At 38.8% G+C, this 18,675-nt stretch overlaps 1 protein-coding gene across 1 annotated transcript in view; it reads left to right on the forward strand.

Annotated features, from left to right (window-relative positions):
• Positions 1–268: 268 nt before the first annotated feature.
• The window catches only part of PSD3 (pleckstrin and Sec7 domain containing 3), a 440,689-nt gene continuing 422,282 nt past the window's right edge, over positions 269–18,675 (forward strand). The window contains exons 1-2 of the mRNA XM_021681565.1: positions 269–370; positions 5,640–5,748. Coding sequence (XP_021537240.1) covers positions 269–370; positions 5,640–5,748 — 211 coding nt within the window. The remainder of the gene's footprint in view (positions 371–5,639; positions 5,749–18,675) is intronic.

Genomic DNA, 18,675 nt, shown 5'->3' on the forward strand with positions numbered 1-18,675 from the left:
TTTGGCAGTCGGGTTAATGCTCTGGATCTCTTGTCAGAATAATGCTTCTAAGTACATACAGTAATATACGTGGAGCTGCAGGAAAACCAGTTACAGTGTTTAACTCATGTGTTTAACAAAATATTAAACAAGTTTTTGATAGGGTAGTATGTTTCTTTATTCATAATTTAATTTAGTGGTGGGTCTAGTAACTACTATCATTTCAAAGTAGGGATGAGTATAAATTATATTTTTAAAATATCTGCAGTAACTGTTAGGTGGTGTGAAAATGGTGATTTCTATTGATAACAAAGTTGCAGCTACTGGTAGTAATACTGTGGTTCATTGCATACATTCATATTTGAAAAAAAATGCTACATTTCAGCTTAAGGTAAGTGAAAAGAAGATGGAATTTTTTTTCACCGTCTAACTTCAGATTTCCAGAATTCTGTTGATAGACCCCTATGGAACTGAGGTTAAGAACCCTTTCTCAAGAGGAATGTTCCTTTACAGAACAGTTTTCAGGCTTTAAATTGAAACTATGCCAAAAAATTATCTTTCTGCAATTTCTTAAAACTGGTTCTTCATAGACAGCATATTTTCTTGTTTTTTAGCACTATAGCAATGGATTTTGTCTTTAGGACTTTCTTTTCTGTTGTTTTACTGAGACCTTGCAGGGTCACCTGGAAGCCCACATCCACGCTATTGATAATGTTCCTTCTCTAGTCTCCCTGAGCCAGATGCTCAGGCCAGTTTCCTGGGAGTCATTCCCTGGGTCATGGGTTCTGGATTCAGAATTGAATCTGTAATTTATTGGCTTTATAACCTTGGACATGTTACCCACTCATTGCTTCTTTCTCTACGTATGAGACTGGGATGATAGTAGTGCCCGCCTCGTATGATTGTTCTGAGTGTTAAGTGAGATATCCCATGTATTGCATTAGTGTGACCAAGTCCAAGTTTGTCCACTGGCCACATGATAGAGCAGTAAGTCAAGGGCAAGATGTTGGGGCAAGGAAAGCGATTTTATTTAGAAAGCCAGCAAACTGATGGTGGATTAGGAGTATTGTCCCAAAGAACCATCTCCCCAGGCATGAGATTTGAGATTCTTTTATGTTAGGAAGAGGGGGAAGTAGGAGAAGGTTGGAGTCAAAAGGTGACTGACGTCTGTAAACATCTGAAGAAGGTTGTGTAACTTTGTCCTTGGGTCAGTTGATCTTTGCATACAGGAATCTGGTCATGTCATTCTGTAAATCTTGAACATAGCAGAGTCATTTTGTACATACTTCCTTATTTCCCTGGGTGAGGTAGATTTTGGATAGAAAACAGTTTTTGCAAATCTTAGCTGTAACATGCCTGTGTGCAGGGGTAAGCAGAAGTTTGTAAGCTGTAAGTCACAGTACCAATGGAAGTAGAAGCAATATGGAGTCAGACATGCTAAGTTTCTCTGCTGCATTAGAGCAGTGATTTGCTGGGACTAAGTGGTTAGTAAATGTGATTCATTATAATTATCCCTGATTTCTCCCTGTCTCTCATTCCTTAAACCCAATTTATCAGAAAGTTTATGTAGATCCTCCCTACAAAATATATTTAAAATTCATCTACTTCTGCCTATTTTTATTGCCATTGTTCTACTCTAAGCTTCCATACTCTCTAGCTTGGGCTCCTAACTGGTGTCTGCTTCCTCTTGACTAATTTCAATCCATTTTCCTATAACAATCATATGCTCTTTTAAAAGTTTAAATGGATGACCTTTAAAAAATGTTAGTGATCACCGTGTATTTCAAACCCTTCACTTGCTTCCCGTTAAACCTTTCCTTGACTTACACACCTTGTATGTTTGGCCCCTGTCCGGTCTACAGTGTTACTTTCTGCTGTGTTATTTTCCTGGTCAGTCTCTATAGTTTCGCATTTACCCACTATTCTGTGGCCACATGGGCTTTTCAATCATTTGAAAAGCCTAATCCTTTCATGCTTTAAGGCCATTGTGTATGACCCTCCCTCTGCTTAGATGATGGGGGTTTCTGTCCCTTCCGAGCCTCTCCTCCTTCTCATCTTTGCAAGTATTAGTTCCTCAGAGAGCCTTCCGTAACCACTCTACCTAAATTAGGGCACTGCGTTCCTCTTCTACCAGTCTGAAGCTCCCTAAACACATCAAAACGTTGATGTTTCCTCTGTTATGGGGAAAAGGTTGATCAACAGCCTGCGATTATCAAGCATGTAACTCCAAGAGGAGTGTGCACCTTTACCATAAAGATAAATATTACACATTATGAACATTAAGTGATTGTAGAGCTATTTTTAGAAATAAATTGTTATCTCAAAATTGTACAGGCTAGCTCTTTGATATTGGTATTAAAGAACAAAGAGAAGCCTGCCCGTTGAACTGGTCTGCAGTAGGGTGATGGAGTTAATCATAACCCCATCATGGGCCTTCTCACTACTGTCAATCATTTCTGCTCCAAAGAATATAATAGAAATCATAAGATTTCCCTCTTTGAAGTAGTTGCCTGGTTGCCGATAAAACCCTTTGTGTTTTTGTCTCAAAGTGAATGGTCAGGTTTGCTCCTCAGACATGAGAAAAGAAGATGTCTCATAATTAGAGGGTGGAAACCAGTGAGGGCAATGTCTGGATCCTGGTTGATTTTTGAGTTCAAGGTAAAGTGGCAGAAGAATGGCTGTTTGATTGAACTAGGTCAGATTTCTCTGTGTTTTCCAATTTCTGCCTGTTGCTTATTTTTTATTTTAATTAATCCTAGGCCAGAGAAGGGAGGCACTCGCCAGGAAGAAGGTCATAGGAATTCCGAATCATGATGTGAACTCCTTTCACAGTTACTTTTGTAGCTTTTCTTTCAAATAGGGGACTTTAAGGAATTCCAAAGAATGCTGGGACATATGCTTAAATTTAGGACAATTAGTATAAATGGGATGACTGGCACTTCTACTCTGTGCCCCTCTTTGGCTGAATGGTGTTCCTGATTATATAAAAAGTATGGTCTCTTTTGGGGAAAGACTACTTTTTGTTGGCATATTTTAGTAGAACCTATGCACAAATATTCTTACTCTGTGCTGTGAGGTAATGATAATCATTTGGAAAGTGATACATCTAAAAATAAAATACAGTTTTCTAATTGCAGAAAAGTAACATAAATTTAATTTAAAAAATTCCAGCAACCCCCAGCTAACATCATACTCAATGGTGAAAAGCCAAAAGCTTTTTCTCTAAGACTAGGAACAAGACAAGGATGTCAGCTCTCACCACTTTTATTCAACATAGTACTAGAAGTCTTAGCTGCAGCATTCAGTCCAGAAAAAAAATAAAAGCCATCCAAATTGGTAAGGAAGAAGTAGAACTGTTACTGTTTGCAGATGACATGGTATTATATAGAGAAAACCTAAAGAGTCCACTAAAAAACTATTAGAACTGATAAATGAATTCAGGAAAGTTGCAGGATACAAAATTAATATACACGGTAATAATGAACTAGCAGCAAGAGAAATTAGGAAAACAGTCCCATTTACAATAACATCAAAAAGAATAAAATACTTAGGAATAAATTTAACCAAGGAGGTGAAAGACCTGTACTCTGAAAACCTATAAGACATTGATGAAAGAAATTGAAGATGACACAAATAAATGGAAAGATAGACCATACTTATGGACTGTGAGAATTAATGTTGTTAAAATGTCCATACTAACCTAAAACAGTCTACAGATTCAATGCAGTCCCTATCAAAATACCAATAGTACTTTTCACAGAACCAGAACAAGCAATCCTAAAATTTATATGGAACCATAAAGGACCCTGAATGGCAGCAATCTTGAGAAAGAAGCACAAAGTTGGAGGTATCACAGCTGCAGATTTCAGAATACACTGCAAAGCTATAGTACTCAAAACAGTATGGTCCTGGCACAAAAATAGACATGTAGATCAATTGCATAGGATAGATAGCCCAGAAAAAAATCCACACTTACATGGTCAACAAATCTATGACAAAGGAGGCAAGAATGTACACTGGGAAAAAGACCATCTCTTTAGTAAATAGTTTTGGGAAAACTGGACAGCAACATGCAAAAGAATGAAACCAGACCACTTTCTTACACCATACACAAAAATAAACTCAAAATGGATAGAAGATGAAAATGTATGACCTGGAACCAAAAAACTCCTAAAAGAAAACATAGGCAGTCAGCTCTTGGACAGTGCCCTTAGCAATATTTTTCTGGATCTGTCTCCTCAGGCAAGGGAAACAAAAGCAAAAACTCAGCTATTGGGACAGCAAACTAAAAAACTTCTGCACAGCAAAAGAAACCATCAACAAAACAAAAAGGAAACCTACTGAATGGGAGAAGATATTTGCAAATGATATCTCTGATAAGGGGTTAATATTCCAAAATATATGAAGAACTCATAGAACTCAACTCCAAAAACCCCCAAATAATTGATTAAAATTGGGCAAAGCACCTGAATAGACGTTCTTCCAAAAGAAGACATGCAGATGGCTAAGAGACACATGAAAAGATGTTCAACATCACTCATCATCAGAGAAATGCAAATTATAATCACAATGAGACATCACCTCCCACAGACAGAATGGCTAATGACTATTATAAAAAAGACAAGAAATAACAGTGTTAGTGAGGATGTAGAGAAAAGGGAACCCTCATGCACGGTTGGTGGGAATGTAAATTAGTGCAACGACTATGGAAAACAGTATGGAGGTTCCTCAAAAAATTAAAAATAGAAGTACTGTGTAATCCAGGAATTCTGCTCTGGAAGAAGAAAACAAAAATGTTAATTTGAAAAGATATATGCACCCCTATGTTTATTGCAGTGTTACTTCTAATAGCCAAGATATGGAAGCAAGCCAAGTACCCATCCACAGATGAATGGATTAATAAGATGTGGTATATATGTACAATGGAATAATAGCCATAAAAAGGATGGAAAGTTTGCCATTTACGACAACATGGATGGACCTAGAGTGTATTACGCTAAGTGAAATAAGTTAAAGACAAATGCCATATGATTTCACTTATATGTAGAATCTAAAAAACAAAATCAGTGAACAAACAAACAAATATACCCAGAAATAGAGATAAGTGCAGAGAACATAAATGCAGAGAACAAACTGGTGGTTGCTAGAGGGGTGGGAGGATGGGCTAAATAGGTGAAGGGGATTAAGAGGTCAAACTTCCAGTTATAAAATAAGTCATGGGGATGAAAATTACAGTGTAGGGAATATAGTCAATACTGTTGGAATAACTTTGTATGATGACAGGTGGTAAATACATTTATCATAGTGAGCATTTTGTATCACTGTGTTGTATACCTGAAACTAATATGTTCTATGTCAACTATAATTTAAAAAAGATACTGTACCACAGTTCTGCCCTCCCATCAAGTCAAAGTTTTCATATTTTTCTTATTCCCCTATAGATGTATGTTTATTTTTCTATGTAATTGTAATCTTGCAGTGATCATCCTGTATTTTGCTTTTTGTTGTGTTATATTTTTCATGTTTCATTTTTAATGGCTGTGTAGCATTCTGTCAGGTAGATATGTCATTCTAACCATTCTCTTGTGGTTGGTTTGCTTTATGGTGTATTTTTTATGATATGTTTTAAATGATGTCTTTGTTATGTTTTAATTTTGCAGGCAGAGACATTTGTTTGGGTTAACAATGCATCAGCGCATTCCCAGAGTGTTGCCAAGGCCAAATATGAGTTTTTATTTGGCAGATCTGAAGAGAAACCTCCAGATACTAGTAAGTGTTTCCTGACCCTCTTCCTTCAGGTAACAGATGTGAAGTGCTACTGAACTTTCGTATCTTAGAAGCTGAGAATTCTTCAAACCAAGAACTGATTTGAAATTACCCAGAACTGGCTATAAGAATCACGTCCAGTATTTCTTAGAAAGTGTTTTGAAGAAGAATTAAAGTGAGCAGGTTTCAAAGAGGAGGAAGGCAGCAGTGAGGGTGGAGAAGTACTCAGTAGGTGATAAAGGGGATATTAGTGTGTTTTGGGAGTTAGCTAGGAAAGGGATACTGCATGTGCTTAGGAGCCTGGGCTCTGGAGCTAGACTTCCTGCATTTGAATTCTGGTCTTGTAGTTTATGAAGTTTGTGATGTGAGTAGGCTAATCTGTTTGTGCCTCAGTGCTGTCATCTGTAAATGGGATTAGACAGGTTATAAATAAAGCAGTTACACATGTCTCGGAGTTCTCTTAAGGTTTTAAATAAATTGACATATATAAAGATCTTAGAGCCAAATGCGGCATGTAATAAGTGCTATAAAAGTGTTTGCTGATGTTATTTATTGTAATCATCATCATCATCATCACCATGTCCCTGACGTTTTAAGTACAGTCCTGACTCTCCTCGATTCTGTCACTGTCTGACACTGATTTTTGTTATGGGTAGACAAGGAATCTGACCTAATGTAGTTGTTGTTCAGTTGAAAAAAAATCAAATAATAACTGCATTTTGGACTTTTATGTTAGATAGGAATATGTGATGGACCTCATAATATTTGGGGATAGCAAGAATGTAGTGTATCTGCAGCCATTTAAGAATTTCTTTTGCCCTAATCATGAATACTTATTAGATATTTCATTAGTTGAGGACTCTTAATGAAGTATAAACCAGCTTGATTATTTTTTAAAAATCATTCTGCTTTTATTAGAGTGCCCCAATTTGCTCTTTATCATTCAGCATAAATATTTAACTATTCTGGGCTTGAGGTTTGGGGCACTTAATCATTATTCACTATTTCTCAGACAGGAAGTACTGATTCAACCAAGACTATTTAAAACTCCTTCTCAAACAAAATGAAACAAAACAAAACCCAAAAAAACCCACAAAAAACTACTTCTTGACATTGCTCTAACTTCGCATGTCACATTGTGATTTTATGCTGATTAAGCTACTTTTTTACTTTGATAAAAAATGATTTTTTCTTTACTATGTAGAAATAATATCAAGTGTCTGCATAGTTCTCTGACTTGGTGGGTGAGTTTGGTTCTTCCTTACTTAACAGGTTTTGAGTATACCTGTGTACCTGAGGCAAATCAGAATGACATTTTAATGACATTTTAAACCTGTTTTTATTTGCCTTGGTAAAAATGGTTAGTATGATTTGTTTCTAGTGTGATGTTGCTCTGCAGGTGTGAAAGTATGTATGCATTCATTGAATAAATACGTTTAAAGAACACTTACTGTGTGTAGTTACCTGTACTGGGGACTGTGAGGATGCAAAGAAGTACAGATACAGTTCTTCCATTAGGAGCTTATTCTGTGGTCAGGGAAAAATAGATCTGTAAGTGGCTGGAGGGAGGGAATAATCATTTTCAGCTCTGACTTCATGGAGGGGATAGAAGTTGAACTTTTTCATAAAGAATAACCAGTGTTCTGATTAGTATGGTTTTTGGGGAGGGCATTTCAGATTGGAAGGAATGGTATGAGCAAGGGTGTGGTGGCAGAAAATAAAAATTGTTTGAAGGGCAGGAAGGAGACTAGCCTGGTTGGTTAACAAAGCATCTCAGTGAGAGATAAGTTTAGCAAGATAATCATTTAAAAAGGGGCAAAATCATGTAGGGCCTTCTAAGGCAAGATAAAGAGTTTGCACATTATCCAGGTGTTCAAAAGGAAGTAGAAAATCAAGAAGGATTGATCTGGAAGTTGGAATAGAGCAGCAGAAGCTGTTGCTTACCACAGGAGGGTTGTAAGATGCAAGTTTCTATCTTTTTCGTATCTTTTTCTTCTCATATCTTTACAGAAAATGATGACATATTTTTTTCATTTCAAAAACACTATTGAAGTTTCTTTACGTAGACTAGTCATCTGTCATCAAAACACTGCCCAAATTCAGAATACCGCAGGGTAAGGTAGTAGAGAGAATAGGACAGTGTTTTATTTTAATTTGATTGATAGACATACCTCTTCCCACAAAGGTTTTTTTTCCTTAAAAAAAAAAGTGAATTAGGGGCCCCTGGGTGGCTCAGTCAGTTAAGCTTCTGCCTTCGGCTCAGGTCATGATCCCAGAGTCCTGGGATTGAGCCCCGCATCGGGCTCCCTGCTCGGCAGGAAGCCTGCTTCTCCCTCTCCCACTCCCCCTGCTTGTGCTTTCTCTCTCTGTGTCTCTGTCAAATAAATAAAATATTTTTTAAAAATGTGAATTAAATAAGTGACTTAAACTAGGTGCTCCAGAAACAGCCTGCTGGAGAAATGGATGCATCCCCAGTAATAGGTGCCATCGCCCGAGGGGTGGTACCCTAATAATGACATATTCAGATCAGGTAAAGTCACTTGGTTCGTGATTCCTCAGTTAGGCCCAAGGAAAGTTTTGCTGCTACAGGGAGAGAAGGCTTAGACTTTGCCATTGAGCAGGGACTTAACAGGAGTCGTAGGTGGGAGGTTCTAGGGAAAACAAGTCAAGACTATTTGCACGCTATAGCTTATTGCAGGGATTTTTGAATCAGTGACAAGACTTAGGGTGTTGGATGGGGTACAGGAGAACATGTGAATTGTGGGAAGATGGCTTGGAATTAAGATCTAGATTCTCATTATTTATTCATCAATATAGTGAAAGGAAAGTGATAACTGTGCTTCTCTGGTTTCTGTGTTCACTCTGCTTTCTGGGAGCTGCAGCTTTCAGGAGCTTCTCAAGGGCGAGAGCAAGTAGTTGGTGATTGTTGAGAGGCTTTGGGCTACGTGTGACTTCAGTTGTGCTGTGACTTAATGAAGCTGTGGTTCTCGTCTTCCATCCCAGTCGGCTGTTGGAATACGTATGGAGCTGCATTGAACTTCAGAGAGATAGAAAGAGGTATCATAGGAACCTCACGGGGGCTAACCATAGGCCTGTATTAATTAGTGTTTGGGTGACAATGCCTTTCAGACTTCCACTTACCACACTTTTCCTCTTTAGGTTGCCACACGTAGATGACCAGCATGGCTTTTCTAAACTAGTCAGATAAAGTATACTTTAACAGAAGGGTGGCTTCATTTTGGGAAAGTATGTTTTTTGAAGTGTTTGTAAGGCAGTATCAGATGACCACAGTCAGTTGGTCTTTTATCAAAATCCGGAAGGAGAAATGCTTGAGAAAGTCTTTGAAGAAGAGTAAAACTCTGGTCCTCAACTTACAGGGAGAACAAGTGACTTAGGGAGTGTGTGAGGAAGTAAAAGGGCCTGTGGGATGCTAAGAAGGGGAATCGGCTTCTTTTATTAACTCTTAGAAGTTGACAAAATCTTACTCCTATGTTCTTTATTGATTTATAAACTAATTTTTAAGGTAAATAGGTGAAGAAATGCACTTCAGAAATATTAAAGAACTTGCCCAAGGGTGCGTAGTTTAGAGCTTTAGAGTGAAGTGGAGGGCAGGGAGGAGGTAAAGGGACTGGGGATTGATATACCGATTTTCCAGAGCTCTGAGGGGGGGGAAAGCCACTCAAGTGGAACTGAAACCCAAGGTTGCAGCACAGAGGGGGTAGAGATCCAACTGTATCTTCACATGATTTCTAGAAATTGACACAAAACTGGTGTTGGACTTGTTGACCTTAAAAGAGCTAGTTATTTTACCAGCAAAATCCGTTTTTTCAGGAATAGCAGAGGAATTGTAATTTGGGACACGCAAAGTATGGCAAAAGGTAGAAGTCCAAAAATCAAAGGAGAGGAACCTTACTTTATAGAGAAAAAGGAAGTTGGGAGGGGCTGCTTTGAACAGAAGTCCATTGGAAGAAAGTGAGAGTTTAGGGTGGTGACAGTTTCTCATTGGTTGAGTCGTGGTATTATTGGTTGAGCTTATTGCTGGGCAATCAGAAATTCTTCCTTTCTCCCACTGGAATCGTAAAGTAGGCTTCTTCCTGTTGGGAAAGCACAATACCTCCCTTCCTGTTGGCGTCTACAGTTGACCAGTAGTAGGGCATGAGAGCTCCCCTTCTGGCCTCCCCACTCCATTTTAAATGAGGTATCCTTTAGTTTTCAGTTTCACAGACAAGGGAAAACCCACAAATTATTATCAGAGTAAATGCAAAACCACTGAGGGATCGTTTCACAGCTCAGGACATAAGAGAACTCTCATATTAATAAATAAATCAGTAATCCATAACATTAATCAACTCACAATAAAATGGTATAAATTGCGAAAAGGAAGGAACTTGCATGGAAGGAGGGGAAGTCAACATTCACAACAAATAGGGAATTAAGACCCAAAGAACTAGAGATGGAATATTCTGAAATTGTAAAATTGGTTTGTTTAAAAGAGAAAAAAGGGAAAAGACGACATTATGATGAAAGAGGAAAGTGTGAAATTGGACATACATATTTGAACAAGAACCAAATATAACTTAACAGAAAATAAAAAGAATATAGATTAATCATCAGTGTCTCTTAATTTTTCTCTCCTATTTTAAAATATTACCTTCTATTCTTTCTAATAAAAGTTTCACTTTGATAATTCTATTTATAATTTCTTTCCCAATCTCTGATCACTTAGTTTCCATTTTTAACCTGTTCTTTTATATATGCATTATTATGTCTAGAGACTCTCTCTAAAGAATTCACTAGAATAAAATTGTTTTTCTAAGATTACCTTCTGTTTCTGTAGTTTCTACTTCATCCAGGGTCAGTTCTATTTTATTCAATCTTGGAGCTTCTCTTGGAAGCCACTGTTTTTCCTCAAATGTCTGTTGGAGTTGTTTTTTTTCCCATTCATACACATGAATAAAAGACTGAGTTCCTCGGGCGCTTGGGTGGCTAAGTTGTTGAGCATCTGCCTTTGGCTCAGGTCATGATCCCAGGGTCCTGGGATTAAGTCCTGCGTCGGGGTTCCTGCTCAGCGGGGAGCCTGCTTCTCCCTCTCCCACTCCCTCTGCTTGTGTTCCCTCTCTCGCTGTGTCTCTCTCGTCAAATAAATAAATAAAATCTTAAAACGAAAGAGACTGCATTCCCAAATAGAGATAGCTAGAACTTTTCTCTGTGTGTGGAGTGCATCCCAAGCAGGCCTCTTCCTTGTAAATAGAGAAGGGCTGAGAAGAATCTTGGTGAGTTGAGATTTGTGGACTGGTACAGGGGTAGGTATAGGTGGGCTGCCTTTATACTCTGGCTAAGTGCTTTGATGCCAGCAAGCCTCTAGGTAGGGAGGATGGTGGGAGAGGGGCCAACATAGGAAGCTGTTTTGTAGGTAATTCTTCAGTTAATCACAGTGACATCTGTTCTGTCTCCCATTCTAGATACGGACACCTGTCAGCCCTGGGCTTTTAGCTTCTCTGTGGCTTTACCATGGGGATATCTGCAGCCTTCAGGATTGGGTCTTGGTTGTGATTTCTGCTTTATTTTGTCTGTGATTATAACCCCATCCATCCTTTTCAGTCTGACAAACTCATTAAAATTTCTGGCTTAATAATGTTCCTCTTTTTCTCAGCATCATTAACAAATTTATTTTCTTTTGAAAATTTATTTTCATTTAAATAGGACTTAGAAAAGGAGAGGAGGAAAACGTGTGTCCTTGCCTGTCACAATAACCCAGAAGCCCAAATAATTATTTTTTCTCCAGTTTTATTGACATATAATTGACAAATAACTTTGTGTAACTTTAAGGTATACAGTGTGATTACTTGATATATGTATATATTGTGAAGTGATTACGACATTTAATTAGCACATCCATACCTCACATAGTTACTATTTCTTTCTCTTTTCTTCTTTTTTTTTTGTTTGTGGTGATTGCATTTAAGATCTACTCTCTAAGCAAATTTCAACTATGCAGTACAGTATTGTTAACTGTGGTCACCGTGCTGTACTTTACATCCCCACAACTTACTCATTTTTTTAACTGCAAGTTTATACCCTTTGACCACCATCTCCCCATTTCCCATCCCTTAGCCCCTGGTAACCACCAGTCTACTCTGTTTCTAGGAGTTGACTTTTTTAGATTCTACATAAAAGTGAGATGATGTGTGGTACTTGTCTCTGTCTCACTTAGCATAATGCTGTTAAGGTCCATCCATGTTGTTGCAAATGGCAGATCTCCTTCCTTCCATTATATATACCACATTTTCTTTATCCATTTATTTGTTGATGAACACTTCGGTTCTTTCCATGTTTTGGCTACTGTAAATACTGCAAGTGAGCATGGGGGTGCAGATATCACTTTGAGATAATTTTTTCATTTCCTTTGGATATACCCAGAAGTGGTATTGCTTTTTAATAGCTTTATTGAGATATATCTTAAAATACCACATAATTAACCCATTTAAAATGTAAAATTCAGTGGTTTTAGTATGTTCACAGAGTTGTACATACATCACCCCAGTTAAGATAGAATATTTTCATCATCCTAAAAAGAAAAGACTGCATGCCCTAGCAGTCACTCTATATCTCCTCCTCGCTTCAGTAGGCAACCAATAATTTATTTTTTGTCTCTATAGATTTGCTTATTCTAATCACTTCACATAACTGGAATCATATAATATGTGGTCTTTTGTGATTAGGTTTTTTTTTTTTTACTTATTGTGTTGTTTTCATCCATGCTGTAGCATGTATCACTACTTCATTCCATAATAAAAAATTGCAGAATAATATTCTATTATATGATAAGACTACATTTTATTTATCTCTTCATCATTTGATGGATATTTGGGTTGCTTCCACTTTTTGGCTATTATGAATAATGGTTTTGTGAACATTTACATATAGGTTTTTGTGCATCCCAAAATGCACAAAAACCTATACATAAATGTTCACAAAACCATTATTGTGTGGGTGTATGTTTTCATTTCTTTTGGGTCTGTACCTAGAATTGCTAGATCATATGGTGATTCTATGTTAAACCTTTTGAGGAACTTCTAAATTTTTTTCCATAACGGTTGTACTATTTTATATTCCCATCAACTGTGTACGAGGGTTCTCATTTCTCCACATTCTAGTCAACACTTATAATTATCTTTTTTATTATATCCATTCTAGTGGATGTGAAGTAGAATCTCATTGTGGTTTTGTTTTGCATTTCCTCAATGACTAATGATGTTGATCATCTTTTCATATGCTTATTGGCTTATTTATTTCTTCTTTGGGGAAATGTCTATTCAGATTCTTTGCCCAGTTTTTAATTGGTTTGTCTTTCTATGATTGAGTTTTAAGAGTTCTTTGTATATTCTGTATATAGGTACATTATTCGAAAATATTTTCTCACATTTTGTGGATTGTCTTTACTTTCTTGATAGTATCATTTGCAGCACAAAATTTTGAAATTTGGTCAAGTCCAATTTATCTGTTCTTTTGTTGCTTGTGCTTTTAGTATCATATCTAAGAAGCTTGTGCCTAATCTAAGGTCAAGAAGATTTACTCCTAATATTGTCTTCTAAGTTTTATAGTCCTAACTCTTAGATTTAGGTCTGTGATCATGTTAAGTTATTTTTTGCTTATGTGTGAGGAAAAAGCTGAATAATTCTTTTTTTTTTTTTAAGATTTTATTTATTTATTTGACAGAGCACAAGGAGGGGGAATGGCAGGGAGAGGGAGAAGCAGGCTCCTTGCTGAGCAAGGAGCTCGATGTGGGGCTCGATCCTAGGATTCCAGGATTGTGACCTGAGCTGAAGGCAGTCGCTTAACCAGCTGAATCACCCAGGCGCCCCTGGACTTAGGACATCTAAACAAAATGTTTTTTGCATTATTTTAAATATCACTGCATTTCCTAGGACTATAACTATCATGTGAACCAAGGGAATATTTTACTTAGTTCGGAAGTTTACTAAAAATTGTTCACCATTTCAAAATACCATGTCCCACAGGTGGTGTTCATGCCGTTGAGTCATCAGCTCCACACACCTGTTATCTGTGCTCGAGCCTTGCCATCCGGGGGACTCTGTGTTTAGGTGCAAGCAAGCGTCTGACTAACCTAATCATTTACATAATGAAAATCATTTTAATTTTTTGTATTGCATTTAGTAAACTGCTGAATGTACTACATTCCATAAATTATTGATTAGTTTGAATTTATATTTAGTCAGGTTATATTATTTTTGAATGTCACTTTATGATAATAGAGGAGGCATTGTAAAATATTTGTTACAAAATTAAAGGCATTTTTGCTCTTACGAAGTTGAGAATTGCTATTTTTTTTTAAGATTTTATTTATTTGAGAGCGAGAACACCAGGCAAGTAGGGGGAGGGGCAGAGGGGGAGGAAGTGGGGGTGGGAGAGGGGGAGGGAGAAAATCTCAAGCTGACGCTGCACTGAGCTCAGAGCCCCCTGCAGGGCTTCATCTCGAGACCCTGAGATCATCATGACCTGAGCTGAAATCAGGAGTCGGCTGCTTAACCGACTGAGCCACTCAGGCCCCCCAAGAATTGCTATTTTAAAGCAGTGGTTCTTAAGCATATCAGATTGCCCTGTGGCAGTTTTGAAAATCATCATTGTGAATCTCCCCTAGAAATACTAATTTAATTGTTCTCTACAAATTCTAGGAACTCTACAAACCTTTCCCACTTCATGACATACTTAGATGATAGTCTTTGTATTATATACTTAGGAAGAATGAAGGCAGCTGCTTCAGGCTTCAGGTGACAGTTTCTGAGGATTCTGTGGCCCCTGTTTTGTCCAGCCCTGTCCTGCCTTGCTAGCAGAGATATATTGGCACTTTGGATGCTTGGAATGCTTGTTAAAAACTCAAATACTTCCTTTCACAGTGTATACATATATAAAATATCACCTTGTACATTTTAAAATCTTATAATTTTACTGTCTGTTATATCTCAGTAAAGCTGAAAAACCAGTTTGGATTCTTGAACTTCACTCCAGTAATTCTGATTTTGGTGTGTGACCTGAACATCTAGTACTGTATTGAATGCCCTAGATGATTCAGACCCAGGTGGTTCTCAGATTGCACTGTGAGCGGTCCTGCTCTTGAGGGGTGAGTGCAGTAACTATGTGGCATCTGACAAGAGGACAAGGGAAGGATTTGCTCCTTTCTAAGGGTGCGGGAGGTCATGTTAAGAGATTTCTGAGATAAAGTGGAGATACAAAACTCCTGCTTGGTTGCGTTTGTCCTATCACTGAAAGCAATTGCCTTGTTGGAAATGGTAGAGCAAACAGTGCTAAGAAGCAAAAGCCCAGGAAGAGCTCAACTCGCTCCTTCTACGTGAATTTCAACTGTGAGGGATTGTGTCCTGAGAGGCTGAGCAGATTTACAGATAAAGTACAGATCCACTCTAGGTAATCTTGGAAAAACAGGAAAGGCAAGTGCTCAAAAATTTTGAGAGGCGAAACCTTTATTTTTAGAAAGAATAAAGGAAATTGTAGAGACTCGTGAGTTTCAGGATAATGTTCAGCCAAAGTGTAGAGGATTTTGAAAGTATTGGGAGAGTAGAGAGTCCTCCCCGGGAAGGAGCTGGTGGTGGGGGCTCACGGATGGAGGGTGGGGTCCAGACGGAGGGTGAGGCTGAGGGAGAAGAGCTTCCAGGCGGAAGGTAGCCAGCAGGGTTGGGAGACAAGGTGGAAGGACTTTGACAGGTTAGTGGAACTGAAAGTCATCTGGAGTGGCTGGAAACCCACATGTTATTAACATTATTAACTTCCCTACATGGATGTTATTGGAACATAGCTGGGGAAATGCTGATGTATTGGAAACAGGCCTGGGCGAAGAATCAGGAAGCCTGGATTTTCATTTGTGCTGGGTACCAGATGCCAAAAACTTCCTTCAAGGCAGGTAAAGGCACTTCTGGGTATTTATTTTTTTAACATATAATAAATATCTATAGTTGCTAGGCTGGAGATACAGAAATAAAGCATAGAGTCTGACTGAAGACCAGTGGGGGAAACAGACAAATAATACGATGATTGTAACACAATATGCAACTTGCTATAATGGAAGGAAGAACAGTGAGATTTGGGAGGCGATTGGAAGCACACCTAAGATCGACTGGAGGGAAGGCTTCTAGGAGAGGTGATTATCTGAGCAGGGTTTTTGAGGGTAAGGCGGAGCAGGTGCTGGGAAGAAAGATGTTTTCGACAGGGGAAGGAGCGTATGTAAAGATGTGTTACTGTGAACACGGCTTGTTCAGAACAAGGAGCGTCAACATGGGAGGAAGGGGGGAGAATGGGGAAGGCAAGGGCCAGGTTGTGAACTGTCTTACATGACATGCTAAGGAGTATAGATAGTACAGATTTTTTAAAATAATGGGCTGATTTTTCACATTTGGGATTTATAGGAAGTAGCATAGAGATTGGGGTGCAGTTAAGGAAAGGTGAGTTTGGAGGTGGTGTACCATGTTAGGAAGGTACACGCACATACAAACACGCACATGCACACACTAGTGGCTTAGACAAAATAAAAGTTTACTCTTCTTTTCCATGGAAGGAATCCGGCCTGATGATTTAGAGCTCAGATGCTGATTCCACAGAGTCAGATGATCCTGACTCCTTTGGACTCTGGTCTGCTATCCTTTGAACATTTCTCATCTTCTGATGTGGTTGCTTGAGCTCTGCCATATTCCTTGAGAGCTGGAAGGTGCAGGAGGAGCATTACAATGGTAGAGAGGCATGTGCTCTATGTAATTTAAAGATATTGGGCAGACAGGACCACAGAACACTCTCAGCTGGAGCTCATCGTTTATAATGTGGTGCCGTATTTACAAGGGGAATGCCGAAAACGTGATCTTTATTCCAAGTGGCCATGTGTCCAGCTAAAAATTGGGAGTTCTCTTAGTAAGGGAGGAGGACAAATGGGCCAGTGTCTCTGCTGCAGAGTCGTATAGGAATGCAAGGGACTTGTGAGGAGGAAGGGACTGAGGCAGTGGAGACCGGAGGGAAGAGGCTTCCTGCAGAGAGTGTGCTACCACTGCTGGCTGCTGAACGGATGTGGAAAGGAAGAAGAGGGAGGCCCTGAGTGGCGTCTGCTTGGGCGGCTGCGTAGACGGTGGTGCTTTTCGACAAGGCACAGTGTCTTTCTTTCTTGCTTTTTTTTAAAGATTTTGTTCATTTATTTGACAGAGAGAGCGAGTGAGAGCAGGAACACAAGCAGGGGGAGTGGGAGAGGGAGAAGCAGGCTTCCTGCGGAGCAGGGAGCCCGATGCGGGGCTCGATCCCAGGACCCCGGGATCACGACCTGAGCCGAAGGCAGACGCTTAACGACTGAGCCACCCAGGTGCCCCAACAAGGCACCGTTTCGAAGGAGGAGCAGGTGGGGGGTAAGAATAAGAACGGTGACATTTGGACGTGTTGAGTTTGAGAGGCCTGTGGCACAATCAGATGGAGACATCTGGTGGGCAGGTGGGCATACAGGTCTGGGCCAGAGAGAAGACGTTCTGGAGGTGGGTAGGATTGCCCAGGAAGCATGTGCAAAATGAAAAGATGGCACTTGGAAGAAAAAGAAAATAAAGGGCAGGCTGAGAGAGTGGTGTTTGAGGAAAATGAGAACAGAAAGGTATTTGCGAAACAAGAGAGAAGGGATTTTAATAATAAGGGAGTAATTCCTGCTGTAGATGAATCTAGTAAGATCAAGACTGAAGTAACTAGAAATTAGGAGTTAACTGAATGCAATAAAAGAGAAATGTGTGTGTGTATAGACAGATGTACAGATGTGTACAAGTGTATGTGTCAAGTTGTTTAGATTAAACCTCTTGATCCTGTGACTCAGGGTAGGTGGTTGCTATTCTCCTGAAATGACCTAGAAGTGGTCTGCATATTCTGTGCCCCTAAACCCTTAGCAGCCCACACTGGGCTTTTGTCACTGGGACAGGATAGTGACTGACTCTCTCAAGCTAAAATTATGGGTATATTTACTGCTAAGTGAGAATATTTTTATGGGGATGGTGGGATAGATATTTAATACAAGGACTACTGTGCCCTAAGTATTATGAGATGGTTTAAAATATGTGATGAAACGTTATTCCACCTGCCACTGTCCACCACCTTCTTGAGCTTTAGAGCATCAGGCTGAGTGAGGATGAGGGACTGGTCAGAACTGCAGCGAGCTTGGCTAGGTGGAACTGGACATGGTGAGTCTTTGTTCCTTTTAGGATAATCCTTTACCTAGAGGTTTAATTCATAGGCACAAAATGATTTTGAAAACTGGACCATCTTTTATATCATTTTAACCTAATTACAGATACGTAGTGGCAGATTTCTAGGTTTTCCTTCAATGAGTAGATATTTTTTCCCCCAAAAGCTTGGAAAGAAATATTTTGAAAATACAGAATTTTATTCCTGAGTTTTAAATTGTTCCGCAGTTCTGTTACTAGTGAGACAACACTACCCTCTGGTGGACAAAGTGTGGAACACTTTCAGTAGAGGTTCTCAAGTTCTGTTTGCTTTTCCTGCAGGCAGATTTCTTGCAGATTGTTTTGGAGGTCAGTTAGTATGCGTTTGTTCTTTCTGCCTAATCTATTCTGGAGGTTTATAAAAATTCCAGTGGTGCACAAATATGTCTTAAATCTGTTGTGTCTTAATCTCATTATGATGTTACGAAATTAAAGATTTTGAAATTTTTATGGCAAAAAAACACTGAAGTTTTTGAAATAGTTTTTGAAATAGAAAGTTAACCAACTATACCCTCAGATGGACATTTTGGTAGGTTGTTGATAATAATACTGTCTGAATATAAGATGCATTAAAATAACATATGAAACCCAATCTGGGGTGCTATTTTTTTTTTCATTGTCAAAGAACAGACTAGTATACCCAAATCAGAAGATGTCAAAG

The sequence above is a fragment of the Neomonachus schauinslandi genome, chromosome 2 (assembly GCF_002201575.2).
Source record: "Neomonachus schauinslandi chromosome 2, ASM220157v2, whole genome shotgun sequence".
Classification (NCBI taxonomy): domain Eukaryota; kingdom Metazoa; phylum Chordata; class Mammalia; order Carnivora; family Phocidae; genus Neomonachus; species Neomonachus schauinslandi.